The sequence below is a fragment of the Sparus aurata genome, chromosome 21 (genome assembly GCF_900880675.1).
Source record: "Sparus aurata chromosome 21, fSpaAur1.1, whole genome shotgun sequence".
Taxonomy (NCBI): domain Eukaryota; kingdom Metazoa; phylum Chordata; class Actinopteri; order Spariformes; family Sparidae; genus Sparus; species Sparus aurata.
The window spans coordinates 27,371,600-27,388,611 of record NC_044207.1 but is presented as its reverse complement, the minus strand read 5'-3'; the positions used below and the strand labels follow the sequence as shown (position 1 = coordinate 27,388,611).

General features: G+C 40.2%; 1 protein-coding gene across 1 annotated transcript in view; it reads right to left on the bottom strand.

The window, feature by feature from the left end:
• Positions 1–17,012, bottom strand: part of clstn2a (calsyntenin 2a) — a 161,373-nt gene that overhangs the window by 42,126 nt on the left and 102,235 nt on the right. Inside the window, exons 3-6 of the mRNA XM_030403217.1 lie at positions 12,873–13,068; positions 9,359–9,470; positions 9,044–9,140; positions 2,341–2,490 (exon numbers count right to left, since the gene is read on the bottom strand). Coding sequence (XP_030259077.1) covers positions 2,341–2,490; positions 9,044–9,140; positions 9,359–9,470; positions 12,873–13,068 — 555 coding nt within the window. The remainder of the gene's footprint in view (positions 1–2,340; positions 2,491–9,043; positions 9,141–9,358; positions 9,471–12,872; positions 13,069–17,012) is intronic.

Below are 17,012 nucleotides of genomic sequence, written 5' to 3'. Positions count from 1 at the left end.
TCATAGGGAGACTGAAAGGGCCCGCTAACATGACAGGCCTGATAGAAAGGGGTGCCGACCTCCTCGTAACTGTCAGTCCTGTTGCCAGGTGGTATATTTTCATTACCCGGGTGTTATATTTATCCTCGATGAACGAGAATCCCTAAATCACGGGGGTGAAAACAATTTCACGAGCTCCATTGTGTACAGGAGAAAGAGTGTGTGAACGCGCCTGTGAGTGTGGGTGTAGGTGGACACCTGGCAGTTCTTGTGAAGCTGACACCACATTTTATCAAGTCTCCTGAGACAAACATTTACAACGAGAAAAACTGAACAGGTAGGAGTGAAGAGGAGTGTGAGGTGAGGTGCAGCGAAATGTATTTAGCTTCTATGAATGCCGAGGCACCCTCTTCAAAAAAAAACAGCTGCAGCAGCTCTGCTGACCTTTGCACACAGATGATGAATAAGGTTACATAAACCAACGACTTGATCTTCGAATGCATCCCTGCTATGTTTTATTCATGGGTTTTTGAACTACTATGGGTTAATGGTTTTACAACAGGATTATGCAGAACGACCTCTTTTATGAGCCAAAACGCAAAGAATCATGCAACATTGATGAGGCTGTTAGCGGGGTATAATAGCAAGTGTTTCATTAACGCTGTGTGCCCATCTGAAGCTCAAAAATAATCGTATATTCTTTTCCTTAATAGCAAGAGGAAGATGTCGCAAGCATTTTGTTGATTTTACAGTCTGCAAATCGTTATATTTCTGATAAAAAATAACACACGTTCCCTAAATTGTCTAATCCTTTTTTTCTTAAGACCTACTGTGCTGAAATCAACTGCCCCTCAGAGCGATACTGCACGTGAAGATGACATTTAAATGAAGATTTAATGGCATTTCAGACTTTCTCAACAGTCTGAGTCTCTCTCACTCTGCACCTCCACCCGTCCGTGATATATACACTGACATTTCCCTCAGTGAATGTCCTTAAATCGAAAATAACTGGCATTCAAGTAATTTTGTACAAAATGGATTTCAACTCAAATTATCTTCTCTTATCTTGGCACAAAATGATATGACGGCTCCAGGCATGGAGCGAGGTATTCCACATTTGAGTTAGCTTAACTGTGGCTGAAAAACATCCATACAGCTAAAATGAACACTTGTGCCTCATAGAACGCAGGACTCAAGGCTGCTTTCATGGAAACAATTTTTTTTTTGCATTACAAGTTTTCTGGAATTTTTGGAAACCTAGAAAGAGTGCATCACATATCCTAACTCTGTAGATGTTTTATAAACCCTCTACAAGGGAGGCCCCTGCAACTCAAATGCAGAGTATGTGGTTCCTGCACTTAGAAGTGTCTCAACCAAAACAAAACACAAGAGTGAAGAAGAAAGGGATCATGAGCTGTGACCAAATGGAACACAGTTACCTGGAATAAAATTACATATTTTTCTGGGTTTAAACATTGTTGGAAACATTTGGGATAGTCTAATTTCACAGCTCACAACAAAATTCCCCAAACTTACTTTTGAAAATGAAATGCCTTCCATATGTTTTTTTAAGTGCATGTTGAATTTTGCAGAGAACAATTTGCTTCACGATTAAACGAGAGTTGTTTCTGTCATCCTCGGCTTAGTTTATCTTGGAGCTTCATGAGGATATGATGGGAAATAAAAACTGTGTTACTCAATGTTTAAGACACATGCCTTCAGATGATGAAACCCGAGCTTTGCATTATTTTGATGTTTCACTAACTACACTACACACAGTAACACATATCCTGGTTACAGTAGGTCACTGATACTTTTCAGCCTGTAAGAGTAAGCATCACTTCCTCCACTGTTACTTTGTTTCTCCCTTTCCTCCCTTGAGTTTCCTGTTCACTCTGCCTCTTTCTTTATCGCTTTCTTCCTCCTCTCCCCCTCCTCTTATCTTTGCTCTGTCTTCCCCTTTCATTCCTGTGTGAGCTTGACTCTTGAGATGCTGTCAGTGCTGACAGGTGAAGCAACGGGGAGACGGGCCGGCTCGAATGCCAAGCTGCTAGCATGTTAAAGGATGGGGGGGAAAAAAACACACTCCAGTCAACTTTCCCTCTGGAGGTTTTTGTCAGGTCTTCTGATTTCCTCGAGAGACATTCCATTCTAAAATGAGATCCAGTTCCCATGAGGGAAAGGATGTGCTTAAAAACGGCTCTGAAACGCCTGCTTTAGTTTTGATGGTATCACTTTATATTCAAGTTTGTTTTAACAACATGTCAGTGCACTTTATGCCTGCATAGTGATGAGTCAATTTCTGTCAATTATTGCACGGTACATTAAGGCGTTTTGAAAGTATTTCTCTTTATCTCTGACCTTGCCATCCAGGTTTGCAGACAGGCTTGACATCAATATGCACAGCCACATCCTCCTTCGCTCTCTTCTGACCACAGTCAAAGGCTGTCACCATAATCATGTAGCTCTGCTGCTTGTCATAGCTCAGCCGCTCTGTGTTTCTGATGTTTCCTAAAAGGGAACAAAAGCAGAAATATAATTAGCGTTATTCATTTATAGAGACATAAACTGTTGCGCTGATTTGACAACAAAAAAGCAAGAAACACTTCCCGATAAGCAATAATTGAAACTGACTTTGCAAAAAAACATTAATGGCTCCTTGAAAACAAAAATGTGTCTTTGAGTTTAGTAAAAGCCTTTTACTGGAAACACACGGTCCAATAACCTTGTATTGCTTTTGAATATCTAAGCCTCTTTGTAAGCAGTCAATGAAACGTTGCAATGATGGATTATCTACATCTGTCACCAGGGTAACAGTGTAAGCAGCCCGAGATAGAGGAGATGCTACATGCTTGTGGATTTTCATAAACATGTCCTTGTTATATACTGAGGTTACTACAGTCCAAGAGTGCAGCTCACTGTGGTATAATAACGATGATAAATGTTTAACAGTGCCGATTCTCACAGTCATTTCCTGCATTGTGTGAACCTCCAGACAAAAAGTGAAATAGTAATAATGTGCCCTCGTGGCGTTGAATGTTGTTAACAAGCGTAGGATTGGCCTCTTCCACCAACTGTTGTGTGGTTCAACACCCTTTAGACCTTTTTGTCTGCATATGAATGAATTCATTAAGAGTCAAACGGCCTCTTAAAGGACGAATAAAGTATTAGGTTGAGTCTCCAGTCAGTGCCCTTGACAAGGTCACAGGCTAAGATCTGAAGTTTGTCCCACTTTCAGAATTTTGCACATTAGATGATAAGTCTTCATCTTCTTCTTAAGTATTTTGTGTTTACTCTCATCAGCATGTATTTGCTTACTTTGCTGTACTTATTAAAAAAAGTCAGTCACAGTTGGGGGTTTTGAGGGGTCAGTCTATAAAATTATGTCACTGTAGATGTGTGAAATTCATGTTTTGTGTATGAATTTGAATGTCCAGGTTAATTTATATCAAACAGCTATTAATGACTCCAAAATGTTGAGGTTGCTTTGCACAACAGCAGATGGCAAGCTTGAAGATTAACATTCTATCGGTCAAAGAAGCCAGTAAACAGCAAGGAAATGAAGAGGGAGAGAAATTCCCCAGACTCCCTTTTAAAATTGCTCAACTTTATGAGCTGTTGAGTTTGGGGGAGCTTTATAAACTTTACCAAACGCCGCCTCTTACAACTTTTAAATAATGTGGGCCTTCTTGTAAATTCGGCATATGTTATACATTCATTTCTTTCTTTGTGTAAAAAACATTCACGATCGCAAGGGGTAACTTGAGATGCATGTCGAGACACCGAGTGTTAACTGACGAGCTGTCCCCTTGTGATCGGATCCCCAACGATGCATGTTGATGCCGGATATAAACAGCCTCACAGTTTATAATAAAGCAAGATGGTGAGAATACAGACGCGGAGCTGCATGACTGTCACTGCAAATAGATTCCAGCCTGCAGTAGGCTATAGTTCATACACATATCAATCAATATCAATTGATGTTTTTTATAATGCATCCATGGTCTACTGTATATTTTATGGTGATTAAAGCTAATGGAAGATGGATTTTTATAAATGATCTTTTCAGACTGTGATTCATGATGTCTGGCCAGAGATGTGTGGGTTTCAAGTGTTTACAGTTTACAGGAAAATTGCAGTATGATTATAGTAAATGTATTAAAATAGAGCTCCATAAAAGAGCAACATTAAGTAGGGATTACAAACCCAGGAAGAGTATTGCAACAATCTTACAGTATGTTCCGACTGAGCTGAACATTAACAATGCAGCAGTGAGGTTGTTGTACATCTTGTAAAACATTACAGCAGAAAGAAAACAGGACTCAAATCTTTTTCCAGTTGATGAATAAACACATTATCTATATACCGATGTTCCGCAAGATAAACAACAGACTTCAAAACAATGTCATATTCTTATTTTGTCATTCCGCATCAGTCATTGCCGTCACAGTCTTTCTCTGGACCTGTGAGGACAACTGAAGCTATTTTTGTTGTTTGCATCCGGAGGCTGGGCTGTATAAAAGGCTGTCACTCTGATTGCTGTCGCAGGGAAGAGGAGAGGGGAGAGGAAACGAAAAGAGGAAAAAAAAGAAAAAAAAAAGAGGGCGGATCAGAGAGGAGAGGAGGTGCAGTGAGCACAGGAGAAATCAGCTCAGAGCACAGCAGTGCAGAGAAGACGAGAGCCGAGCTTGAAATGTCAGAGGAAGAGAGGTGAGCGGGTCAGAGTCAGACAGTTCCTACTTGAAGTCTCCTACAGTGACTGTTTGATCCGCAGCTGGTGTGAACACTCACAGTTCAGCTTCTAGGAATCAACTATTATCACAACAACAGCTGAGCTGATATTTCAATTTAACAAGACGTTTCACTCGTGAAGTTCAGTGTAGTTGAGCAAATCTATACAAACCACATTCCCCTACAGCACACTGCAAACCAGGAAGCTATTAATAAAAATGTCGATATGACGTCAATCAATCTCTCTTCATTAAATTAAGTTGCAGAAATGTTGCAGAAGGTGGATGTGGGTCTTTTAACAAGTTAACACTATAGCCACTCACATTAGGGCTGCAACTAACGATTAATATTCATTGTCGATCATTTACACTACACTGCTCAGAGCAGACACCTTCAGTTCATATGTGAAGCGCCTGACAGAAAGTTAAATACAGTGTAAAACCAGTAACACAGACAATTGCGGCAGGCTGACACAGAGAATTAAAGGCACCAGAAACACATTTAAGAAGCTTGAATCAGAGAATTTTGACTTTTTTCTTAAAAAAATGACTCAAAACAATTAATAGTTGGTAATTAAGTGAATAGCTGACGGCTAACTTAACCGTTGCAGCTCTAAATTCAACCATAGTGATCAGACGTCTCAAACTCTGCATCTGTAGCAACTGTCTGAATAACAACATCTAAAATCTGAACCCTGTTGTTGCTTTTATTGAAGTTAAATGTTATTATTTGCACTGCCGAGAAGATTCGGTGCCGTACAGGATTTCTCTCAGTTAAAACAAAGGAAGCGTTTTTGACTGTATTTGTATTTAATTCACTGTCTGTGTGAAGATGCTCAACTTATTTGATATCTGGATCCAGAGACACATACTGCAGCACAGCCCATTTAATTCTGTGTTTTATCTTCCCTCAGTGCACAAAATTACCCCGTTCAATAAAGCAGGTCTAAACAATGTGCTGTGTCTTCGACTTTCTCCCCAACCAATATTACTGTGCCTGCGAGGAGATCAAATCAAATGAGCCCGACTACTGTAAAATACAGAGAGCAAAAGACCAGGAGGGTTAACTCAAAAAGCAATGAGACAAAATAATAAATACAACCCTGAGAGAGAGAGAGAGGAGGGGATACATACAGTAAAGACTCATCCACTGGTAGAATTCAACACACATATGCACACACAAAGCCCTCCAGCCTCCCTTCAGTTTGGATTACGCTGCACTTAGATCAGCACAGTGTGGATGCAGAAGCTCAGGGAGAAGGCGGCCCAAATCCCAAAGCTGGAATTTTATATAGGCAGATGCGCTCAGAATAGCTCTCAATCAGAAATAAAAAAACACTCTCCACCAGAAGAACTAGGACTGGTGTAAACCCAAGAAAGAACAAAAGAAAATAGAAAAAAAAAAAATGAAAAGAGGCTGTCAGAGTTAGGCGGATCTTTGTCGAGTAACTTTTGAGCTACACACTGATGAAAAAAAGATCTTCACGGATCACAACAGTACTGCAATAAAAAGAGGAATCAGCGACAGTTGTCTACTTGCTTTTTAACTTCTCATTTTTCTCCACGAGTATTCAAAGTAATCCGCTTGGTGTACATCTATAAAAAGATGACTGTCGCAGTGCTCCTGTGTTAAAGTTTAAGTTTTACAAACCAGTTTGTGGATTTTTACAAAATCTGTCATCTTCCACCCAAAACAAACAAGCAAATGCGCCTCTGCTGCTTCAAAAATCAACCGCGGTCGTATCATTTCTTCACACAACGTTGGTTTCTGTTCACTCGCTGCTCCACGATTCATCTCTAGGTTCAGTCGGTCTGAGCTGGCTCTCTCATGTCTATCTTTAGTCAAGACTGGTTCATGTTCACACGAGGTTCAGTTGGTTAAGATCATAGAAAGTACATATGCAAATGTTGCCCGAAGAATGGCTTTTAGCTTTAATTATGACATTTACCATGCTGTTTGAATTCAAATGAGGCAAAAGCACTGCGAGTAATGTATCTGAAACATTTCAGTGCATCTCAAGTATTAGTTTTAATACAAATAATGAAGTTCGTGATCCTTCCACTAGCAGACATTAAAGACGCCTCATTCATGTTTGATTAAAAGCAGAGGTAAAAAGTTCAGTCTTCATTTTAGAAAGAGCAGTCGAACCACAAGGTCCATTTTTGAGTGAGTAAAATTCAACATTTAGCAGAAATAAGCTGTTGGGTTTTGTGGTGTCTTAGTTTTCAGGTTAGGTAAAATTGTTTTGGTTATAAAGTAAAAAAACAGAATTACTGCCAACAAGTCAAGTTGCAGTTTACATCGATGTCTTTCTAGACTCATAATATATCCAGGAAAAATTGGAAGGACTTCAGTGAAATGTACTCCGTATATTTTTGGCAAAATGGAAGTCATCACAATATTGACATGTATGATGTCAGTGAGTAATTTCCAGTGACAAGCTGTCGACTCCAGTACTGTCTACATTTAGCAGAGTACACATGACTGATGGAGAGCTTCATCACATGCTGCGACAACAAGCTGAAGCTAAAAATCAACTAAACTTCTGAGCTTATGGTGCCAGTACTTAATGTGTAGAGTGACTGAGGGAAAAACAAAACAGTCCAAGTCCTTCAGTACGTTTACATGCACAGCTTAGTCAGATTACAGCCATAGTTCGACTGTGCAACTCAATCGGACAACTGCAATTGTCCGAGTATACATGCCGATGAGAAAATCGGATTATTGGCCGAAGCATGTCATACCCCGGTACGATAGGTGGCGCTGTGCCCATTTCAACTAGTGGTAACAGAGAGACCTCCGGCTGATCTATTTACGTCACCAGCAACACCAAACTGCCTCGGCATTCCAGAAAGATGGCATACGAAGAGCAAGACAAAGCTACATCTTTGTACATTTCGTATATGGTGTACATGATAATTACACAAACTAGATGCACAATGGCGCTCTTTCTTGCGGTGATTTCGGAGGAAACACACTTCCATCGCAGTCCTTCTACAGGGTTCGTACACATTTTTCAAGGTCAAATTCAAGCACTTTTCAAGCACTTTTAAGGATCATATTTAAGATTTTCCAGCACCTTGCTGCTTGGGTAAAATATGTATCTAAAGGAATATATATACTTGTGATTTTTTCTTCACTTTTTATCACAACTATGTACATTGTATTATGCTGTAAACATCTAAAATTATATTCTATAATAGCAAAAACTTTAGAAATTAATTATCCAGTCTGATCCCAATTTTGTAAAAGACACAGAGTTATAATGTCAAGCACTTTCAAGCACTTAAACTAAAATCCAAGCACTTTTCAGACCTTGAAAACACAACATTGAAATTCAAGCACTTTCAAGGATTTCAAGCACCCGTACGAACCCTGTTCTACTTCCGGCTCACGGCCCCGGCAAAGAAATCTCGCGCCTGTGCAGAACGCAAAATCCGATCTGATCTGATAGAACGTAGACATGCAGGAGTAATGCGACTATCAATCGAAGAATCTAGGTGTTTTAATTCGACTATGAGAAATCCGATCTGGTCCAATTTTAGTCAGACTGAGGTGTATACATGCATCTTAAAGATCCAATCATAGTCGGACTAACACAGTAATTTGGCTTTCTCGAGTGTCATGTAAACGCACTGCTTGTCTGTGTTCACATGCTTGGCCAACACAGCTGATTCTGATGAAACACGAGGCTGTAATCATGACAGTAAACTGTACTTTAATAAGGGATGTTGCCGATATGAAGCTACAAATTCAAAACCATGGATGCTTGACACACATCTCCAAGAGCAGCCGAGATTAGTGTCATCAATTCAGCATTTGTCTCAGTCACGATCTCAGCTTCTGTCATGACGTTGAAAACGTTTTTTTTGGACGAAAACTATGATGTCACAGTGAAGTTGACCCCTGACCTTTTGGATATAGCATGTCATCTCTTCATCATTTGATCCTACATAAGACAACTTTCTCAACTGGGAATTCTTGGGTTACAGCCAAAAAAATGTGTTTTGTGTCCATCAAAATCTAATCAGCTCATCTGCGAGACCAACTGGATGCCAAATTTGCAGAAATTCCCTGCAGACGTTCCTCTGATATTGCGTTCACAGAAATGGGAAAGACATATGGACATCCTGAAACCTGCAAATTGGCCACACCTCTAACAAATACGTCATTTAAATCAACATTTTTAATTAAAAAAAACCTCCAGGCTTTGAGACCGTCTCTCTGTGCTCTCCTGGGCTCTCCTTCTCCTTCTGACACATAGATCACTCCTAATCACATCACCAGTTATAACTCCAGTCTCTCATTCACCCGAGCCAGACAACACACTTACCATTTCGGTCTATGGCAAATGGCGTCCCTGCAGTGACAATTTCATAGTTGCAGATCTGGCTGTACTGTGGTGAACAGTCTTGGTCCCAAGCTTCCACCTGAAACATGACAACATCCAGTTGGTCAACACCTGGCGTGCTGTTAACGACACCTCAGAGATACCATTACAACACCACACATAATTGACTGATTGAGCTTTTGTGGCACTCAAAAAAACTCAATCTGCAAACTATCCGTCAGCCTGATTCTGAGTATACAACAGAATGCAACAGAGCTAATTAAATACTATTAACATTAAACTACAATATCTAATTACCTGCAAAATGCTGTCGTAGATCTTCCCTTCGGTCACTGATGCCTTGTACAGCGGCTCGCGAAACACCGGGCAGAACTCGTTCACGTCATCCACCTGGATGTGAACCACCGCCCTGAATGAATGGAAGGGAAAAAAAGGGGGGGGGGAGCGGGAGGGAGAAAAAGGGAAGGAGAGCAGGAGAGAAGTGGGAGAGAAGAATGCAAAGAGAGTGGAGTGGGAATGATTGATGGAGGGAGGGAAAAGAAAGGACACGGGGAAAGAAGAGATGGATGGAAGTAGCGAGAGAGGAGGGAAGGCAAAATCTCTTTAGGTCATTAGAGATAATTAAAATGAATTAAGAGCAAAAGTGTTTCACTTTTTATCTTAAGAACAGTGGCTAGGTGGAGGAGGAGAGAGAGCGACAGGAAAACAGTTGCTTGAAGATTTATTTATAGATTTAGTCCTGAAAAACAGGTTTCAGAAGAATTGATGAAAAAGTACCGCACATACAGGTGAGGTGTTGTTTATTTATTGGTATTTCTTTGTGAAATGAGTTCTCATTACCATTTAATGCTCGTCAAAGTTTTATTAAACAGGCTCGTCTACTGGCACAGACTCATCCAAACCAGTGTGGGGGGGGTGTGTCCTAATTTATCTTTCCACCTCTCTTTCAATATCCTCCACATAAACACACAATCTCATCTGTTGGAGGTGGCTGCAGAAGATATCAACCACGCACTCTGATAACATTTGCGCACTAAAGTATATAAATGAAGCAATAATTCAGACGTATCGTGAAGTTTTCCTCAGCAGTGACCTTCCCTGACAACAACTCGCGGTGTATCTGAAGAAGCACATCTGGCTAATTAATGACATTAGCTTAATGAGGCCTATTTAAAATGTCACGCAGCGATAATGTCACGCACACACACACAAGAGCAGTGTGTATCATTCATCATCCGACCGGTGAAATTCATCACCGATCCCTGAGCTGATAAATCTCTCTCTCCTCTTCCCTTTAGTACCGAGCCTGGGGCAGCTTATTTTAGCAGCTCCTTTTCTCCGAATGAAGCACCAGAGGGTCTGATTTGCTGCTGTCCATGCCAGTCTGCCTGCCTGTCAATCTCATTCACATAGTCCTGCCTCACACACATACGAACGCAGATGATATTGATGGGCCATTAGTGGGACGTATCCTGAGAAGAGAACTGCAAGTCTCAGCTGTCACTGCTGCCGTACTGAGAGATCTTATGGAAAACAGGAAGTAAAAAACAAAAGAAGAGAAGACGGAAGCAGCAAAGATGAGATCTAATTACAGTTTAAAGTTACTTTTCTTTATAACTTTGAGCTGCAAGTGTAAAATATGACGTTTTTTTTTAATAAATCATAATCCTCGCCTAAGTTACAGTCTGTCTCACTGTCATTTATTCAGTCTTTTCTCCATCTACAGACAGCAAGACAACTGGCTGAAACGCTGCAGTGGGATTAAAAGAGAATTCGCTCATTTTAAAAGCCAGGTCCTACATTTACATGTTTGGGTGTGTAAATGATTCACACTAACCAAAACCTTTGGTATCAGTCCAGCAGTTAGCCTCAGTTGGCAACTGCAACACGGCTGCAATGGCTGTTACTCCGACCGTCAAAGTAACGTCGACTTCAAGTGCTTGTTTTTGCCACCGAGAGGCCGAGGTTGTTAATCTCAGTGTCTGACAACATCGATCCCAACGGAAGGGATTTCTATGGAGACCATTCTGTTAATTAAAAGGATCCTTTTTGTAACTAGATACACAAGTCTCGTTCAAGTCTGGCTCTGAAATCTTGCAAGAGGTGAGACGTTACAGTTGTTGCCTCATCTTCAGCTTTGGAAATAAATTATTGCGGGCATTTCCTCGAGGTAAACTTCAAGGTCCACTTTCCACCGTCATCTTCCTGCAACAACTCACCTCTATTGAGACTCGAACGAGACTTGTGTTTCTCGTCCCAAAAAGGATTTTGTTATTAACTAAAAAAAAGTCATTTTCTGTAATAACTATTACGTACATGTGAGCCAGCTGAGGAGATCTACTGGGCTGTTTTCAAATCTTTTTGCAAGCGTGAATCATTTTCACACCATAAAGAAAAAAACACACACTACACTTCCACTACATCTCAGTCTTCTATTTTGCAGGTTCCTGAATCCTCTCATACACAAATTAGTTTTGACCTCTTCTGTTTTCGATTTGAATCATGCATGAAACTAACACGTAAATGTGCACAAGCATCATTTAATTTTCCCTAATTACATTTCAGCCATTTAAATGTTAATTTGTAAAAAAAAAAAAGTGGGTAGGAAATACATCAAGGACATCAGCATAATGCAGTTTAGCACGGCGGTGTGCTGTTTAGAAATTGCAATGTTAAGTTAATTAACACAGTCAGATAGGTGTTAATTAGACTCGGGTCATTTTTGAGGGTTTATTCTCTGGAAACACGGAGCGAATATCCCGCCGTCTTTCTGAGGCACAACTTGCGCTTTGTCCTCTTTTTTACATACGCTGTCAGGATTCTCGAGACTTTTTTGAGAACTTCATACGACGCTTTTCTCTTCAGCTGCCTTTGGAACTTTAATTTAAATACTTTTCATTTAAATTATTGTTTTTATGTCATGTCATCCGCCCACTTTAAATGAGACTTATTTTGACAGCGAAACAAGTGAGTCGTTCAAAGATAAGAAATAATTAGCAGTATGTGACAGCTTCAATACAGGAACTGACAATCATCATTTTCATAATTGAGCTTTCAGGCAACATAAAGAAAGTTTCAGAGACACAAACATGTCAGATGGCCAGTGGCTGAAGAGTTAGCAAAGTCATGCGTAAAGCTTTGGAGAACATGTGCCAAACACTTTCTGACTGACGGACAGATGAGGCTGATTTCCTCACAACAAAGTCCAAATGATAAGAGAGTAAAAGAACACTTCTCAGAAATTGTTCTAATGCAAATTGAACATTTTAAGCCTCAAGTAGCTCAAATGTGTTGCAGTGACAGTGAATTTAATTGTATTATAATATATATTCATTATATATTCCTGCTATTTCTTCAGCCAGTTATGATCTTGTTGTCAGAATAGGTTCCTCCAGGCAAAATTCTGGTTCGCAGCAAAAAACGTTAATTGTAAGCCTCTTAAAATGAAAATGAAACACTAGCATGAAAACCAAATACTGCTCCAATACATGATTAATATGCTTATAATGTATTCTGAAGCATAGTGGACACAAATGCCAAAGAAAAGAGAGTGTTTCTCTCAAATTAGGACCAAATAAATAAACTAAATGGATGGAATAACACGCAGCATGATAGTATAAAGTTATTTCTTGAAAAAATAAAGGTTAAATAATAAATTAAAATAAAGGATAAAAATCGTTCAGAAAAAACAAGGTGTGAAACCACAAGCTGTAGCACGAACACACACACACATACAAAAGCATGTTTGACTTGATCTCTCTTATTGAGTTTAATAAACCAACAAGTCATGAACAGACGCTGAGTGACTCACTTGTGGGATTTCTTCCAGTCGGCCCCGCTCGGTCCGGCCCCACAGTCGTAGGCCTGGATTATGAAGGTGTACTCTTTCTGGATCTCACAGTCCACGGGACCACTGGCCCTCAGGACTCCTTCTCCTGATGTGCGATTCAAAACCACCGCCTCAAACGGAGCGTCCTGACCGTAGATCTTGAAGGCACAAATCTCCCCTGAAAAGAAGAGGAAAGACATCGACAATATCAGAAATGAGCCACCGCTGTCGAAGTGTCCGAGATAGCGTTTCGCATCCAAACTCATTTATTCTCCTTTTGTTCCTAATACGGGAAATATTAAGGACATATGAGGACAGTCAGAGACAGAGGGGTAGAGATACACATCAAGTGAGAAATGAAGGAGCCAGCGCTTTCTGAACACATTATTTAGATAATTTCGAGGAAGAGGAAGTAGTTTGTGTATCTGGACATCTTTTCATGAATCATGTAAGTTATAGAGAAGAAAATCCAGAGAAGAACCACAGAAATATAATGAGCCTTGACATGTCAGATCCCCAACAGAGGGTAAAAATGTTGCTCAGCATGTGGCTCATCGAGGACTTAATATGGAGGCAGTTGGCACAACTATTATACTATCATACATCATGAGAGAAAAAAAAATTGAGACTTGAGACGATGTGGGAACAGAACTGGGCAAAGTGATGACATTTTCTGAACTCACCAAACTGTTCTACCTGATCTAATACTTGCCTTTAGCCACTTAGTCTTATATCCACATTACTGTTGGTGAGCTAAAAATCGATTGAGGTATTACAACGCGTATGCAAGGCATATGCATGAATGAACAAAACACGGGAAAACCTTTCCAGTAGCTTAACAATTTTCACTGAATCACTTTTTTTCCATGGCACTGCTCGTAACATCTGATTATCTTGCTATTTGTTTCTTCCTTCTTCCCCCACCTTGTCAATTTGTTGAGCTCAGCAGTAGCTGCCAGATAGCTCAGATAGTTGAGGATGGAATCAAACTGTGAGTAATGAAGTAAAAACTAACAACAGACACCGCTGGCATTTTCTTTACAGCACGGCATCACTTCAAAAATCAGTCTGAGTACAATTTCTGGACACAGTGATCTTTGTCAGAAGGATTTGCTCACAAACAGCACAGCCTACAGCTCTTGGGGTGTGCTTAAGAGAAAAATAATTTCTGATATGTCTCAAACTGTGCCAGCCCGACAAAAGATGGAATTTGTCGTGCTCACAGAGCGTTCTATCATCTGCGCCAGTGTATTTTTGTTTGCCTAACACGTGTGGGTTTCTGTGTGCAGATCTGGTTGTGAGTCTTGAATCATCTGAGGGGTTCATCCTCCTGCACAAGTGTTCATTTCAGGGATTTGGGAAATCTCTTTGCACAGAGCGCAAAAAAGCTGCAGTGCCCTGACCCTGTGCCGGCTGATATCTCACACAACATAGTGGGACGCAGTGGAAACAAAAAGCTACCTAGCTCTGGGAATTCTGCCTGCGTGCTCAAACCCCACTGACAACACAAGGACAAAGTTCCCGCTCGCGAATGGCTTTTTTCCAGTTCTGTTCCGCTCGTCTTCATATCCCACTGTCATGCGCTCGGTCTTACAGCCACTTATTTTCTCTCTCTGGTTTCCTTTTAACCTGATTCCACTTTTTCAAATCCCCCTTCTTGGTGAAATAATGATGCGGCCAAACACAGTGGGCTTCGAGGTTTGATCCCCAGCCAATTTTCAAGATGCCTGCCCCTCCTGTTTGCCCCTTTGAGGTGTTATCGGAATGAAATGCTTCCCCATACGGCAGCGGAATGTCGTATGTATGTATAGAAAAATAATAAACACAGCGGGGGTATGGAAGAAGGGCGATAAGCACTGCCTTGATCCTGCCTGCACGTACACATTCGTGCACACAAACTGAGCAAATAAGGTCTTAGATGGGACCAAAGAGAGAGGAATACGGACTGAAAACACCACTGATTATGCATAAACCTGGACTCAGTGGTGGGGAGTGGGAAAAGGTACCTCCACATAACAGTTTTGGGTTGCATGCAAGTCCATTTTCCGCTCCATCTGTTGTGGCAAATTCATTTTTTTCTGGATTACATTTAACAGGAGAACGAAACAGAGTCATGAGGTGAGGGGAAAGATAGAAGGACTGACAGAAGAGGAGGAGGAGGAGGAGGAGGAGGGATGTGGTGTGCCAATGTATATGTAAATCTTAATGACAGAGATTTGAGAGAGATTCCCAGCATGTCAGCAAATGTGTACTTCCCAAAAACGCACACTCACTTTCAGTCCTGCCACCAGCCCCACCGGGGGGGGGGAACACTATAATTTCTCCGTACCGCGGTGTATGGATGAAATGAAGTCTAATCTCTCGCCCTATACGTCACGAGGGAGAGGTGTTGCTTTTCAGAGTAAATATCATGGATTTTGCCTCGGGGGAGTTGGCCCGTTGCCATGGCAGATTGAGAGTAAAGTGGAGGAGTCAGCAAAAAAAAAAAGGTTTGATAATAACGCTCATCTAAAATAGATGGCACTCCGCAGGAAGCTTGAGCGGCATAAACTGCATTGACAGAAAATGTCAAGCTGTCAGGGAACATGTATTTCACGGGATGTTAAATTGCCAATATAATGGAAACGGACAAGATGGAGACAATTAATGAGAAAATTATTCTATACAGGATAACTCCAGTCGTCACAAGGAGCCAAAACAAATTTGTGTATTCGTACCGTGAGTAATAGAGGATGACAAGAGCATTTAATTTCTGACAAGTAATTTTTTTCTATTACACATTCCATTACTTACACTTGGTTTCCAATATCCATGGCTGTTTTTAAAACCAAGTCTATCTGGCTGGATCTTGATTTTTTTTCCCTGAAACCCATTTTTTAAGATAATTTTACATGCCTCTTGATACACTTTAATTTGCAATAATTGCCTATTAGTCTTTCCACTTTGCGGATTTTGAAGTGGCATATTAAACCTTTGCAACTCAGTGAAAGAAATAACAATAATGATAAAGTAAAAATATAAACTTCCACAATAAACAACATGAACAATGGACCCAGGTTTCCAATCAAAGACAACACTGAGAAAACAGATACATCAGCTACGTTTTTTGATTTACACTGGGTATATATGGTGGAAACTGTAGTTATAACAAACATAGTCATCTATAAGTTGTACAATTTACAAAATTAGATAAAAAATATCAAACCGGCCTTCTCACAAGCTCATTAAAGAAAAGGTTTGGAAACTATTTAACAAAAAAAAGACTAGAATAAAATACAAATAGATACCTAAAATTAAACAGAATAGGTTTTTTTCAGCTGATATCGATGTGTTAAACTTTAAAAAAAGGAAGTTCCTGGCCTGTTATTTCTGCAAACTTGAGAGTAAGAAAAGCGAAGATGTAATGAGCGTAAATAGATGATTAAACACTCCAAGGTTTGTTGTTTTAAACGTGTTGTATTATACGATATGTATCAGTCCGATAATGATCATGTATCCCTAAAACAGAATGCGAGTTGAGAAGATGAAGAAGCGAACACAGCAAATTCAGCCATTCTCATACACAACCTTTCCCAAAGCACAGGGTAATTGAAAAAAATAATAATACGTAGTTTAGGTTATTTTTTGGACCTGTGATGATGATAAGTCGAAATGATGGAGCTCTTTCATATGAGACTCATCAGTATTTTCAAGAATTTTACAATCAGTACCAAAATGTAATGCACACCAGTGTAGAAATGGCAAAATAATATCATTTAAGCCAGTCAGAGGCATGAACATCCGTGTTGAAATAACAGTGCTGACCAACACTGTGAAAATCTACACCAACATGTTCATTAACTGAAGCAAAACACAGCGTATAGTATGAGAAGACAAACTGGGGGCGGATGTCAAAAAGACAATTAAGTAAAAAGACAGGCTGCTTTGAAATACAGTACAGGTACAATTGTGTACTGTCAGCATGTAAATGAAAGAATATATCATGCTGTCCAACAATGTGATCCGCATCCAACATCAGTGCGAATGAATTAGGTCCAGGAGTGAAGCCTTGAATGTGGTGACAAGCTAATATAATGCCGTTCAAAGAAGCACCCCTCTTCTTTAGATTCCAGCGGTTAACAA